General features: G+C 42.8%; 1 protein-coding gene and 1 pseudogene across 2 annotated transcripts in view; one reads left to right on the top strand and one right to left on the bottom strand.

Annotated features, from left to right (window-relative positions):
* Window positions 1-15677, top strand: part of RAB7A (RAB7A, member RAS oncogene family) — a 98271-nt gene extending 82594 nt beyond the window's left edge. For both annotated transcript variants that reach the window (XM_054587478.1, XM_054587479.1), the window contains 2 exons: window positions 10701-10829; window positions 14237-15677. In XM_054587478.1, coding sequence (XP_054443453.1) covers window positions 10701-10829; window positions 14237-14332 — 225 coding nt within the window. In that variant the 3' untranslated portion in view covers window positions 14333-15677. The remainder of the gene's footprint in view (window positions 1-10700; window positions 10830-14236) is intronic.
* Window positions 9925-10539, bottom strand: LOC129081804 (ras-related protein Rap-1b-like; annotated as a pseudogene).
* Window positions 15678-15755: the final 78 nt, after the last annotated feature.

The raw sequence follows: 15755 nt of genomic DNA, 5'->3' as shown, positions 1-15755 counted from the left end.
TTTGCTCTGAGGTGGGTCTCTTGTAGGCAGCCTATGTGTGGGTCATGTTTTCTTATCCATTCAGCTCCCCTGTGTCTTTTGATTGGGGCATTTAGTCCATTCACATTGAGAGATATTACTGATAGAAACTTACTCATCTTTTCTCTTTGTACTTGTGTTCCTCTCTGTCTCATTCTTTTCCTTCATCTGCTTGAACCAGTCCCCTTAGCATATCTTGGAGTGCTGGTTTCGTAGAGATGTATTCTTTTAGCTTTCTTTTGTCTGGGAAACTCCGTATTTCTCCTTCTATTTTAATGGAGAGCCTAGCTGGGTAGAGCAGCCTTGGCTGTAGGCCCTTGCTTTTCATGGCTTGGAATATTTGCTGCCATTCCCTTCTGGCTTGGAGTGTTTCTGTTGAGAAGTCAGCTCCTAGGCGTATCGGGGCCCCCTTGTATGTTACTTTCTCCTTCTCCCTTGCTGCCTTCAGGATTCTCTCTTTGTCTTTGACATTTGCCATTTTAATGATGATGTGTCTTGGAGTGGACCTCCTTGGGTCCTTCTTGAGTGGGGTCCTCTGTGCCTCCTGGATCCAGGAGAGCCTTTCTCTCCTCAAATTAGGGAAATTTTCCATCATTACTTTTTCGAGGAGGTTCTCTATTCCTTGCTCCTCTTCTTCTCCTTCTGGTATCCCTATTATACGGATATTATTGCGTTTCAGGTTGTCCTGCATTTCCCTAAATGCTTCTTCATTCTTTTTGAGCCGTTTTTCCATTTCTTGCTCTTTCTGGGAGCTTTTTTCTACCTTGTCCTCCATCTCACTGATTCGATCCTCAGCTTCATCCAGCCTGCTTTCGATTCCTTCTACTGTGTTCTTCAATTCAGAAATGGTATTCTTCATAGCCTCTTGTGTCTTCTTGATAGTTTCTATGTCCTTTTCCAGGCTGATATAGTTTGCTGTAAGATCCTGATAGTTTCTCTGCAGTTTCTCATAGTTATCTTTGAGCTGGCTGAGCTCATTGAGCTTCCTTAGAACCATTGTTCTAAATTCCATATCTGATAGTTCCCTTGCCTCTATTTCATTGAGCTCTCTCTGTGGGGAGTCCCCTTTTCCACTCATTTGGGGAGAACTTCTTTTTCTTCCCATTTTTGTGAGAGTCTGTTAAGTATTTTCGTCCTGTACTTTTCTTTCTGGGCTTGCCTCTGATGATGTCAGTTGTTGACCCTATAGGGCCTTGGGTTGTTTGTTTGAGCCTTTCAGGAGTCTAATGCCTGTGTGTGACTCCTGCTTGGAGCAGCTCTGTGACCCCTTCGGTCAGGGCTGGGCTATTTTTTGGGATCTCTCTGCGCTCTCACGAGAGCTCCTTGAGCGCGTTCCCAGCGCGGCAGGGTCTCCCACCTGCCTGGGCTCGCATGTGTTTGCCCCAGACCAGGGGGCTTATTCGCGACCTCCCGTGCTCATCTGACCTCCCTGGCACGTGAGCTTCGCGGCACTGGTCAGTTTAGGGTCTTCTATTGTGTGTTTTCCCCGCTTTTGGCTCTTTGGGTGCGTTGCTTGCCCTCGCGAAATGGGGACTACGGAAATGGGAGGAAATCAGCTCTCCGGTTAATCCTGTTTCTGGTCTCTCCTCCAGAGACTCTGGGCAGCTCTACTTATTTTGTGGGCTGCTCCGCAATCGCGGCGGGTAGGTCAATTTATGCCTGCCCTTGCCCCTCTGTGCAATCCCTCGCAGGCCGTATGGGTGCCAGTCTGTGTGAGGCCTTGCCGGCAGGTGCAAGCCTTCGCCAGCCCGCGTGGGTCACACACACGCTCGCCAACCCTCGCTAGTCACTCGGCGCAAGTGTGCGCGCCTGCTCTGGGTGTTTTGGGGGTGTCTATGTTTGCTTTTCGGCTTTTGGCTCTTTGGGGGTGTGGCCTCTTCCCGCGCAATGGAGACTTCGGCAAGGAGAAGGAGTCAGGACTCCCCGGTTCCTCCTCCCGTTCTTTCCCCAATGCCTCCGTTTCTAGTCTCCCCTCAGGGGCCTCTGGGCAGTTCTGTGACCCCTTCGGCTGAGGATCCAACCCCTGTGCGGACTGCGTTTCAATCGCAGGCAGTCTGGTTCATGCGCGCCCCGCTTCTGCCTCTTTGGGGTCGCGCCTTTCCAGCCCGCAATGGAGACTACCGAACGGGGAGGGAGTCGGGACTCCCCGGTTCCTCCTCCCGTTCTTTCCCCAACGCCACTGTCTCCAGTCTCTCCTCAAGGCTCTCCCAGCCAGTCTGCACTCAGCCCCGCAGCTCACACGCGCACAAGCTGTGTGCGGAACGCACAAAAGGCAGGTTAATTGATTCCCTTATGCCTGAGCGAGATGGTAGCTGCAGAGTGGGAAGTGCGTTATCACCCGGGCTCCACCAGCCGCAGAGTCAGTTCTCTTCACAAAGTTTTCCTTACCAGTCTTTTCCCAGGCACCAGCCCACCCTGCTGCCGCCTGTACCCAGCGATCAAGGAGGGTGGCTGCCGCTGCAACTTTTGCGTTTGCCCTTTAAATGTCTTTTTGCATCCCCAGCCACTTGTCTCTGGCAGAGAGTGCCCCTAAGCTTTTTTGGGGTTGTGTTTTGTCTGTATTTTCTCGGCTTTAGTGGCTGTAGTTTAGGGGTTCCTGTTTATGATTCAGACCCCGTTCTTCTCGGGGGGACGCTAACTGGCCGTTTCAATGTCCCTCTGGTGCCAGTGACCGTGCGCACCCGGCCCACCCTCTCGAGCCTCCACCGCAATTCTCACCCGTTGGGATGTGTGAGAGTCGAATCCGCTGTCCGCGGCACCAAGGCTCCTCTCCCACTATCGCTCCACTGCTTTCCAGGTGATTACTCCATTATTTAGTTGCAATTCCAGTTTGGTTTTGGGAGGAGGTCAGCGTGACTCCCTTTCACTCCTCCGCCATCTTTTTCCTCTGATCTTTTTTTTAGATAAGTCCCTTCAACAGTGTAAGAAGGGCTTGGTGATGATGAACTCTTCTAACTTGACCTTATCTGAGAAGCACTTTATCTGCCCTTCCATTTAAATGATTGCTTTGCTGGATAGAGTAATCTTGGATATAGGTCCTTGCCTTTCATGACTTTGAATACTTCTTCCAGCCCCTTCTTGCCTGCAAGATTTCTTTTGAGAAATCAGCTGATTAGTCTTATGAGAACTCCTTGGTAGGTAACTGTCTCCTTATCTCTTGCTGCTTTTAAGATTCTCTCCTTATCTTTAATATTTTTTTTAAAACTTATTTATTTTTGTTTATAAATTTTAAAGTTTATAATATTACAGTTGTCTCAGTTTTTACCCCTTTACCCACCCCACCCCCGCAATCAATTCCCACTGTGTTGTCCATGTATGTGGGTCATTCATACATGTTCTTTGTCTAGTTCCTTCCCCTTCTTTCCACCATTGTCCTCTTTCCCCATCCCCTCTGGTCCCTTTCAGTCTGCTCCATGTTTCCTTGCCTGTGGTTTATTTTGTTCATTAGTTTCTTTTGTTGAATAGAGTTCATGTAGCATAATATCCAGTTCTATCCATGTCACAAAAGGTAGGAGTTCCATCTCTCTCTCTCTTTCTTTCTTTCTTAAATGTAGATTGATTTTATTTATTTTTTTAAATGTCAAAGTTAATTATAAATTATTTTAAAAATTTAAAACCATTATAAAGTCTCAGCAATTAAACCAACATGACACCAGCACGGAAATAATCAAGTACATCAATGAAATAAAATGAGTATCCTAGAGATTAACGTGTATCTCTAACAATATATGATTAAGTTGATATTTCAAATCAATGGGTAAATAAGGCTTCTTCAACAAATAATGTGCATGGACCACTCTTACTTGAAATAAAACAAATATAGAGCCATATTACACACATTATACAAGAAATATTCAGATGAGTTAAAAATCAATATGTAGAATCTAAGGAGTTTTAGAAGAAAATAGAACTACTATTTTTCATGACCTGAAGTAAAATATTCAACCCCAGAAGCTATAAAGTAAATATTAACAATATGACTATATTAAACATTTAACTATATAGTAATATATGTATAAAAAAATTAAATGACAAGGGATATAATAGAAAATTATTTCCAACACATCTAAAACATGGTTAATAGGTTTTTTGTTTTTTTTTATTTTTTGGAAAAAAGTTCTACAAACCTTTAATCAATAAATGGATAAGACTACCAAAAAGTCATTTAAAGTTTGTTGTTTTTTTTTAATAATAGAAATAGGCTAGAAATATACTAAAACAGATTTAGTTTCAACAAATAGTAAAGGGACAATTAAAATAACATCATTGTCACAGATTAATGAGTTTTAAAAATGTTGGTAATATCAAGTATTGGCAACTCTGAAAGGAACTGGGTATTCATAGACTCTTTTTCTTCATCTTAAAGCAGTCCCTTGAGCATATTTTTGCAGTGCTGGTTTGGTGGAGGTGTATTCTTTCAGCCTTCTTTTGTTTGGGAAACTCCTTATTTCGCCTTCCATTTTACTTGAGAGCCTTGCTGGGTAAAGCAGTCTTGGTTGCACACCTTTGCTTTTCAATACTTGGAGTATTTCTTGGCATTCCCTTCTGGCTTGCAGTGTTTATGTTGAGAAGTCAGATGCTAGCCGTAGTGGGGCTCCCTTATATGTTGTTACCTCTTTCTCTCTTGCTTGCTTTAGGATTCTCTGTCTTTGATATTTGCCATTTTAATGATGTGTCTTGGAGTGGGCCTCATTGGGTTCCTCTTGAATGGGACCCTCTGTGCTTCCTGGACTTGTGTGATTTTTTTCTCTCCTCCAATTAGGGAAGTTTTCCATCATTACTTTTTCAAACAGGTTTTCTATGCCTTCCTCATCCTCTTCTCCTTCTGGTATCTCTATTGTATGGATATTATTGTGTTTCAGGTTGTCCTGCATTTTCCTAAATGCCTCTTCATTCTTTTTGAGTCTTTTTTCATTTTCTTGCTCTTTCTGGGAGCTTTTTTCTACCTGTCCTCCAGCTCACTGATTCAGTCCTCAGCTTCATTTAGCCTGCTTTTGATTCCTTCTACTGTGTTCTTCAAATCAGAAATGGTATTCTTCATTTCCTCTTGTCTCTATTAATAGTTTCTATGTCCTCTTTCATGGTGATATAGTTTGCAGTAAGTTCCTCATAGTTTCCCTGTAGTTTTTGGTAATTCTCTCTGAGCTGACTGAGCTCATTGAGCTTCCTTAGAACTGTTGTTTGGAACTCCATATGTGATAGTTTACTTGCCTCTATTTCATTTAGTTCTCTTTGTGGGGATTCCTCCTTTCCCTTCGAGTGGGGGTGTATTTCTTTGTCTTCCCATTATTTGTGAGACTCTTCCGTTTTGTTTCTGCTTCTTAAGTTGATCTGTCTTGATTTCCTGACTTTGTCGTGTGAACTTCATGGTTGGAGACTGCTTTTTTTTTTACTTTCTGGATCTGTCTCTGATAATGTCAGATGTTGACCCTGTGTGACGTTAGGCAGTCTGTTCTAGACTTCTGGTAATCTGTCTGTGGCTATCTCCTTCAGCTGTTAATCTATTCACTCTGCACTCAGCAGGCTGTCTTAGACAGCTCAGGGCAGGGCCGAGTCTCTCCTGGGGAGAGGTTATTGGGTCCTCTCATGCTGGTGAGTATAGGGGAGGAGTCCGCCCTGGGATCCCTCTGGCTACTCTCTCCATTCTCTCCCCAAAGCCTCCATCCCCAGTCTCTCCTCAAGTGTCGCCAGACTTCTCTGTGCCCCCTTTATCCAGGGATCTACTGTCTGTGGCTGCCACTCTGCACTCAGTAGGCAGCTTAGACAGCACAGGGCAGGGTGGAATCACACCTCGGGTGGGGCTATTGGGTCCCTTGACACTGGTACCGCTCCGGGGGAGTGGTCTTTTCCTGAGCAAGATGGCTGCTGCCGCATGGGGGATGAGTCAGCACCGAGATCCCGCCGGCTACTCTCTCAGTTCTCTCCCCAAAGCCTCCTTCCCCAGTCTCTCCTCAGGCGTCTCTAGCCCACTCTGCCCTCAACCTTGCCGGAGACCAGGGTAAGTGGCTGCGGAAAAAATTTATGCGTTGGCCCTCTAAAACAGTTCTTTGCATCTCCAGCTGCCTGTCTCTGGCAGAAAGCAACCCTGCCGCTTTTCGCAGCTGGCTCTTTTCAGTGCACTTTTTGGGCTCTGATGCTGTGGGCTAGAGAGCCCTGCTTTTGGTTTAGACCCCACTCTCCTCAGGGGATCCAACTGGCTGTTTCAATATCCTTCTGGTGCTGCCACCTATGGGCGCCCCACCCACCTTCTCAGATCTCTACCGCATTCCTTACCAGTTAGATTGCGCTAAAGCCAATTCTTCTGTCTCCAAGGTTACAAGGCTCCTCTCTCGCTCTCGTTCAGTTGTTTGTTCCAGGTGATTTCTCCCCAATTTAGTTGTAATTCCAGGTTGGTCCTGGGAGGAGGTCAGCGTGACTTTCACTCACTCCTCCGCCATCTTTATTCCCCCCTTAGCTTTAATCTTGAGTAATGTGATTATGATATGCCTTGGTGTGTGCTTCCTTGGGTCCAATTTCTTGGATACTCACTGAGCTTCCTGGATCTCCTGGAAGTCTATTTCCTTGGGCAGATAGGGGAAGTTCTCCTTTATTATTTTTTCAAATAAGCTTTCAATTTCTTGCTCTTCCTCTCCTTCTGGCATCCCTATAATTCTGATGTTGGACTGTTTAAAGTTGTCCCAGAGGTTCCTAAGCCTCTCCTCATTTTTTTGAATTCTTGTTTCTTCATTCTGTTCTGGTTGAATGTTTGTCTCTTCCTTCTGCTCCAAATCATTGACTTGAGTCCCACTTTCCTTCCCTTCACTGTTGGCTCCCTTTATATTTTTCTTTATTTCACTTTGCAGAGCCTTCCCTTTTCCTCTATTTTGTGACCATGCTCCACCATTTCTGTGAACATCCTGATTACCAGTGCATCTGATAGGTTGGGTATTTGTTCATAGCTTAGTTCTGTTTTTGGAACTTTGATCTGTTCTTTCATTTGGGCCATATTGTTTTTGTCTCTGCACACCTGTTAGGTTGTAAGGGGTGGAGCCTTAGGTATTTGCCAGGGCGGGGCAACCCATGATGCTGTATTGTGGCACTGTTTGTGGGGGAGGGGTCAGAGAGGGAACAGTGCAGCTTGTTCAGCTCTCAGCTGGCTTTTTGTTACTTCCTTCATTTTCCACAAGCAAATTGGGACCTTCTGGTGCTGATTCCTGGGTGGGTGGGTTTGTGTACATTCTAAGACTCTGTGGGTCTCCAGTGAACTCTCCTGTGAGGCTGGGAGTTTCTCCCACTGCCACATCCCCCACAGAATTTTACAGCCAGAGGTTTTGAGGCTTTTCTTTTTCTGTGCTAGAATCCTGGTTTGCAGTCTGTCTTGCTCCCGAGTTACCTCCTGGTTTATCTGCATGCAAATGTGGGACTAGCCGCTGCCTTGCCTGGTCATCTAGTTGCTGTCTTTCTGTGCCTCTCCCCCCAGCTCCCCTTCTCTGCCCTTCCTACTGGTCTGGATGAATGTTTCTTCTTTAACTCCTTGGCTGTCAAACTTCCATACAGTTCGATTTTCTGGCAGTTCTTTTTTATGTGTTTTTAATTTGTTGTTGTCCTTGTTTTGGTTGTATGAGGAGGCAAAGTGTATCTACCTATGCCTTCATCTTGGCTGGAAGTCATGCACCCTTAATTTGGGAATATTTCTTAGAATCTGAATCTTCACTCATATAATGAGAACACTCTGGGATCAGATAACAGTGCATATGAAAACCGTGGCATCCAGGTGGAACTTGGGAAATGGTGGCTTTCTGGTTGTCCCATTGTTATTTTCCTCTCCTATGAGAGACACCTACTTCTAAGTTACCACATGAATTTGAAGGGTTCTGTATTAAACCCAGAATGGCTCTAGAAAGTGCACATGGGAATGTGAATTACCTTCAGGCCAGCAGCTGTTAAGGACCAGGGTCCAGGAGACCTGGTTTAAATCCCTAAGCTGTCCCCATCTGGCCCAGATATTGGGCTTTTGCCTTTGCTTTCTGAGCCTCAGTCCCCTTTCTGCTGCAGAATGAGTTAGATTTTGTCATTTTCAAGTGTTCTCCCAATGCCTCAAAGGAGCTGCCTAGGTGGTGCAGGAGATTGCTTTGAGTAAAATTACTGTTTTATTTTCATATGCATTTTTCTTGGTAACATAGACTACTCCTTAATTATAGCTTTTTCTACCTTTCCTAAGTGATTTATTCCTGCTCTTGTACCTGAAAACGGTCTGGGGTAGGGGAAAGAATTAGGATATGTGAGGATGTTGAGAGCTGCAGGATTCTTTGGCACTTTGATGTGTGGTGCAGTTAATCTAACATCAGCAGTAATGGGGAAGAGACTGCAAACCCTAAGACCAAGCTATTGGGCATTTCCTGTGCTGCGACTTCTGAGGTCCCAGGAGAGGCAATTCATTTCTTCCTGGATTGGCTTCTTAGTCTCTTCACTAGCTGCTTTTATATGTAGCCGAGGGTCAAAAGCTATGGGTTCTAGGCAGTGAATGAGCTTTGGGTTTGAATCCTGGCTGTACTCTCCATAGCCAGCAGGGTGACCTCAGGCAGGTCTACAGGTCTCTCTCTCTATCCCCTTTCCTGCTGCATACCCTTATCCCTGAAGTCTCTTTTCTCACCTGTGCTACCCAGGGACAACAGTTCTTCCTGAGAAGGATTGAGGATTGAGTTAGTGCTAGCTGCTGCCCTTTTTTTTTTTTTTTTTTTTTAATAAATGCAAGCCCTTGCATGACAATCCAAATTTACTGAATTACTGATGGTAAGTTATATAAAATTGCACCACTTTTTTAGGGCTTTTAGTTTACATTTGGCCACGTCTAAGTAAGTTGTAACTTTAGGTTGGTCAATTTAAATACTGTGCTCCCTGTTGGATTGTTAAATAAAACATCCATAGTTACTGCAACTTAGACCTTGTGACCAATTACACATGATTAAAATTACTTCCCCCATTCACATCCACAGTACTCATCCACCATTTAACATCTCAACCAAAATGTTACACTTTGAAACAATAGGCTAAAATACTTAATCTGTGTATTTGGTATTACAAATAGTTATGCATGAGCAAACAAGGGATGCACAGTGAGAATCTACAGCTGCAGAAGCCTGAAAATGATTTACAAAAATCGTTAAATCATTAAAAAATTGTTTGAAAATACTTCTTGTGGTAGACCCCCCCCACTGTACATATAACTATAAACACTGTTCCTTATGTAAACAAAAAAGGAAACATGATAAGAGATTTGAAAAATCTGGACATTTCCTTCCCAACAGGTATTAAAGGCAGTGTCTTTAAGACATTATACTGAAAGCACTATAATATTTTAAAGACAACATCAATGGCTCCACAGGTTTTTTTTTTTTTAAAGTATACAGCTGTGTTAATCAAAGCACTTATTTGTGCAGTCCAATGATAATGACCTTGCTTTTATTTTTAAGAAGTTACAGTAAGCTACAAGTATCAAAGAAACAAAGTTATCTGAGTAGTCTCTATAGGAGCTGTTTGGACTTCCTTTTTATTATGCTAAAATAATGATGCTTTTAGGATCTACATTATTGTGCTCTCCAATACAAAGTATGGGGTGCGCATGTTAAAGTATACAGTATCCCATTTTCAAACATGTACAACAGTGGTGGGTGAAAATGCCTCTTAGCAGTAATACTGGGTTGTTGCCTCTGGTTTTACCAGCTGCATACTCTAGGACTATTATGTAAGTAAAAATCTCTTTTGTGATACTGGAAAGTGATTAGGATGTGCAAACTGATATAGTAGCTTTCACTTGCTTCTTAAAGGGTACTATCGCAGAAAATTCATTTAAGATGTTGGTAGGTTTAACGAAGTTGTAATACTGGCACTATTGAATTAGACAACAGTTTTTCAAACCTGGCTCAGAGCTACAATGCATTTAGTATATTAAAGCAGCTGACATGATGACTTTTTGTGGGCCTTCCCAGGCACTGGAGTTTTTCTGGTAATTTGCTGCACTAGGTCATAAAAGATCTCATTAACATTTATTTTTTATTTCGCAGAGGATTCTAAGAATGCACAGTTGTTCTGTTGTCTTGCTAGATTTTGACCTTGTTCCTTTCCTACAACTCTTCCATCTTCCAAGTTACACTTATTACCAGCCAGAATCATTGGAACATCATCAGTGTCTTTAGCTTGAAGAATCTGTTCTCTGAGATCTTGTAAATCGTTACATGTGGACTGTGCTGTGATGAAATAAACTAATATAAAGCCTTGTCCATTTTTCATGTAAAAATCCCTTATTGCTGTAGATTGTTCCCCTCCTGCAGTATCCAAGAGTTCAAGAATATGCACTGTTGGGCAACTATTTCAACTTGCTTTCTGCAAGAATCTGCTATCGTAGAATTATATTTTTCAACAAAAATTCCTTTAACAAATTGTGCTGTCAGTGCATTTTCCAAACCTCTCCTGAGCTAGGAATGACTAGCTTATATTCACACATGGTGCAAACTTGTCAAAAGCTAGTACCTCTTACACTGTCACTGGATCCCCATAGCCAGCATTACCCTGCACATCGTGCTCCCTCCTGGTAGCTGCTTCTGGTGCCTTGGCAGTCCTGAGCTGACACCAGTCTGGCTGGTTTACATGCCTGGCTAGCTGCTTCGAATATGAGTACATATGCATCCTGCTTCCTCTTCCAGGTGGCCACGAAACGAGCACAGGCCTGGTGCTACAGCAAAAACAACATTCCCTACTTCGAGACCAGTGCCAAGGAGGCCATCAACGTGGAGCAGGCGTTCCAGACAATTGCACGGAATGCACTTAAACAGGTGGGTCTCTGGCAGCTGTCTGGCTTCCGGTGGTGATTGACCATCAACCCAGCCCCTGCTTGGCTTCCTTCTTCTTAATTTTCTTTCCTAGTTGACTTTCTTTTCCATGTAACCAAAAAACATGTATGTTTATCTGGGAAGGTAATGGCACATTCTGCTAAAGCTTCTAGAAATTCCACTTGGTGAATGAACTGAATGATGCAAGGCAGTAAAGACTTCAACTGAGGCTGCCTTTGTTTGGCCGTGCTCTTATTTTATATGCATGCTAAAGAGATCAAGCCATTAGGAGGTCCCTGGTTGGATGACTCCTTCTGTTTATTGAGGGGATGAACTTGAATTCTAATCTCAGCTCTGCTACCCATCATTGGCTTTAGGGTTTTTGGTTTTTTGTTTTTGTTTTTTAAATCATATATGAGCTTTCATCTGCTCATCCGTAAAATGAGAATACCAGCTTTGCACAGTGGTTGTACATATTAAGTGAGATAGACTTATTTTTGTCATCAGAAAGTTAACCAGAGAAGCTCTAGGGATTGTTACTCCTTGAATAAAATTTTCCTGTATTTTCTTTCTTGTGTTGTTCACTCAGCTGTTCACAGACGAAAAGGTACTTGTTGGCATGCGTGAGTTTGAAGGCTTTTTGGGTTTAGCGGCTCTATTAGAGCCAGTGAGTTAAGGCAAGTTGTGAGGCATTGTCAGTTGTCTGTGGTAGTCAGGTATGGGTTGGTGGGTGTCAGAAGCGAGGTGCTCATCAGATATGCAAAGGACATTTCAGGGAGCACATAATGGTTGTAAAGGGCCAAGCGGGTTCTGCTAGCTTCAGGAAACAATGTATAGAAGCTGGTGGTTCTCAGCAGGATAGGACATCTGGACCTGTAGCCTGGACGTATATGGAATGGGTTGTTCAAGGACTAGGCTCAGTTGGCTGGAGTATTGTGCTGTAAACTAAAAGGTTGCACCAGGTGTTTCATAATGAAAAGGGACAGCCCTACTCAAAGAATTAGTCCACCCAAAATTCCAGGACTGCCAGTGAGAAATATTGATATAATGGGAAGGAACTGACCAGAATGCATACTTAGTCCTTTTTGCCTTCCTCTTTCCCTCTGCCTTTAACTCACCCTCACACCTAGTGTGTTTTTCCTAATTGATGCAAAACTAAGTATCTGTGGGGAGTTGACTGCCATCATCCTTAGAGTTTCTCTCTTCAAATATTGCTGTCCCAATAGCCTTATTATAGTGCTTTTATTTCTACAAGCTAGCTTTCAGGGGTGAGATTGTTAGATTGGAAAGTATGTGTATTTTTAAGAGATGATACGAGATTACTTTCCCCAAGGGCAGTAATAGTTTATATCATACCAGCAATGCAAGTTTTCCTTCTCTTACCTCCTTGTAAGCAAGTGGTAGGCATCATCTGTAACTCTGCTGATGCTGCGAATCTTTCATTTTTCTCTGTTGCAAAAAGCTGGTACATAGCATTTGCCTGGGCACCTATCAGTTCTCATGAACACTTTGTGAACTAAAATTAACTTCACCTGTATTGCAAGTGCATTTCTAACTCTGCTGTCTTATTTTAAAATTTTTTAATTAATTTTTTGTGTGAGAGAGAAATATTGGTTTGTTCTTCCATTTACTGATTGGTTGATTATTGTCTGTATTTTTAAGAATTTTAAAGTGAAGAATTTTTTTAGTTCTACCTTTTTCTTTCCTTACCCTCCTCCAAAGTAAAACCTAATTGAGATTGGGATTGGGATTGCATTATAGCTATTGTATTAGCATCCTTTGGGAGCCGTAACAGAGTACAGACTGGGTGACTTAAACAACTATATTTTATATTCTCTCAGTTCTAGAGGCTAGAATTCCATAATCAAGGTGCCAGCAAATTCTGTTTCTCCTCACCTCTTGCAGACTGCTGCCTTCTCCCTGTGTCCCCACATGGCCTTTCCTCTGTGTGGACATGCAGAGGGTGAGGAGAGTAGGGCGAGACAGAACACTGCTAACTCTCTGGTGTCTTTTAAGGATACATTAATCCTGTCAGATCAGTGCCCCACCCTTATGATTTCATTTTAACCTTAATTACTTTCTTAATTCAAATACAGGCACAATGCGGGGTTAGAACTTCAACAGATCAATTTTGGAAGGAAACAAACATTCAGTCAATAATAGCTATTACTTTAGGTCTTGTGTTACATTCTTCAGTAACATTTTATAATTTTTAAGATCCTTTGCCTTTCATATCAAATGTATTGCTAGGTGCTCGTGGGAATGTAAAATGGTACAGCCACTTTGGAAAACAAGCAATTCCACAAAAAGTTAAATGGAGAGTAATCATATGACCCAACAATTCCACTCCTAAGTATATACCCATGAAAACAGGTTTACACAAACACTTGTAGACAAATGTTCATAATAGTACTATTTGTAATAGCCAAAAAGTGGAAATAGCCCAAATAAAAATTGATCCAATGAAATGTCCAAAAAGGGCAACTCTATTAAGACAGAAAATAGATAAATGGTTAGCATGGGTTGGGCGTGTCATACGAAGATGGGTAGCTACTTTTTAAAAATATTTATTCCTAGAGGATTTTACTTTTATAGCTATTGTGAATGGAATAATTCTTCCTAGAGAACTTCTAATGAATAGAAATATGTGCTTCAGTCTGCAAATCCTAGAACAGTTCCTGTCAACAGGTGTTCAGTATTTAAGTGATAAATTATTTTCCTACACCAGGAAGTAGAAATCTGCTCCTCACTGGGAAAATGTTAATTAAGCAAAAGTCACACTAAACTGCCACAGCCCATCTCCTGTAATTGCTTACTACAGATGGTGATAAAATTGATCCACAGCTGGTTTTTAAGCATTCAGCATTTGGAAATAAAATTCTCCTAAACCTTTGGAGAGAAAAAAATGGACCCTAAGTCCAGAAAAATGAGTGGCAAATAGGGGACCAGAAGAATATTTTGGGACTGAGAGGCAAGTAGCACTCATCTTCAACTCACTGTTGCCTTGTGAAAATGCTGACTAAGAGTTGCCAAAAATCCAGGCCATGTAAAATCTGGCTCCTTTTTTTAAGGGTTGGCAACTATGTGGACCATACTGAAAGCATCTGTGAGTTGGCTGTTGTCTCCAAGCGACCAGATTGCCATCTGATGAAGAGCATGAGTCAGCTTCTGTCCTTACTGCTCAGTGTCAGTTGCTGCTTTTCCTGCTGAATTTTCTCTTCACATTGTCCTGGAACTATCGTTAACACCTTTCTTCCTTTTGCTCAGCCCTTGACAGTTGATTCTGCCAGAGCCCTCCCTTTACTGCTAGGTCTGTCCCCACTCCCTACCCACTAAGCCTGAGTGGAAGTGTGCCATGGGAATTTCCCCATGCCTTGTGTAACAAACCTTTTTGTCTCTCTCCTTGCCAGGAAACAGAGGTGGAGCTGTACAATGAATTTCCTGAACCCATCAAACTGGACAAGAACGACCGGGCCAAAGCCTCGGCAGAAAGCTGCAGTTGCTGAATGGGCAATGAGAGCGAGAGCAGGGCACAGAGCCCTTCACAAACCAAGAACACACTTACGCCTTCCAACACAACCCCCCTCTCCTCTTTCAGACAAAACATAAAGTGATCTTTCATAATCCAGCTGCCAAAAGAAACCCCACCAAACACACTCACCCCTCCACACACAGATCTGACACAAGCAGACAGACTCCAGCAGCCCCGGAATGTGATGGCTCCATCAGGGTTTCCCTACCTACTATATGAGCCCTCGTGTGGCAGTAGGATGGGCCAGCTGTAGAAATTGTTCTGGTGTAGAGTCGGCATCAGAAGCTTATTTTCTTTGCCCACCAGGGAGACACAACTGTTTACAGATAATGTGTGTCTAATTAGTTACCTGAATTTTTTAAGGGTCTTGTGATCTTTTTACCCCATCCCTACCCTCCTCTTGTGAAGGCTATCACTTGGGAAGGCTGGTGCCCCATGCTTCGTTACAGGCTCATACCCAGTCTGATCAGGCTGAGTTTTGTATGTATCTGTTAATGCTTGTTACTTTTAACTAATCAGATCTTTTTACAGTATCCATTTATTATGTAATGCTTCTTAGAAAAGAATCTTATAGTACATGTTAATATATGCAACCAATTAAAAATGTATAAATTAGTGTAAGAAATTCTTGGATTATGTGTTTAAGTCCTGTAATTCAGGTGTGTAAGATGGAGGGTTGAACCCTGTCTGGATTGCAGTGTTAGGAACTCAGAATTCAGAAGTCCAGCTAGAGGCAGTATTCTGTACAGTAGGCACAAGAATTATGTATGCCTTTTATCAAAGACTTAAGAGCCAAAAAGCTTTTCATCTCTCCAGAGGGAGAACGTTCCCTTCTGCATCTAAATTTTCCAAAAGGTTGATTTGCATAATATAGTGGTGTGTGCAGTGGATAGATGACTGTTCTTAAAATTCTCATCAAACCCCCCCCCCCTTTTTTTTCCCTGTTTCACACTTAGAAACTACCCGTTAGATCAGCATCCTACTTACATAAGAGGAAAAGGAAATTCCTGAAACAGATCTGTCCTAGTGATTTTTACCTTTGTTCTAGAAGGCACTCCTTTCAGGGTTGTGGTATCCTTAGGTTTGCAAACCTTTTTCTCCTTTCCCTATTGACTCCCCAGTATTGCTCATTATTAATTAACCGGTTTCTTTGGTATGAAACCCTGGCAGTTCTGCACCCTCCCTAGGATCTGCCCCTGCATTGTAGCTTGCTTAACAAAGCACTTTCCTCTTTTCCAAAGGTCTACATTCTAGGGTGTGGGCCAAGTTCTTCTGTAAAGAGATGAACCGTGATGCCAATAAAATGTAACAAGAGCAAAGATCATCTGCCTTTGCCTTGTCTTTTTTCCTTTATCCAGGCCATTGGCTCAGTAGACACAATGTTCCTAGCTAATCAT

This window comes from Pteronotus mesoamericanus, unplaced genomic scaffold, assembly GCF_021234165.1.
Source record: "Pteronotus mesoamericanus isolate MK-2021 breed Mesoamerican mustached bat unplaced genomic scaffold, CSHL_Meso_final scaffold_118, whole genome shotgun sequence".
NCBI classification, from domain to species: Eukaryota; Metazoa; Chordata; class Mammalia; order Chiroptera; family Mormoopidae; genus Pteronotus; species Pteronotus mesoamericanus.
This window is presented reverse-complemented; position numbering and strand designations above follow the sequence as displayed.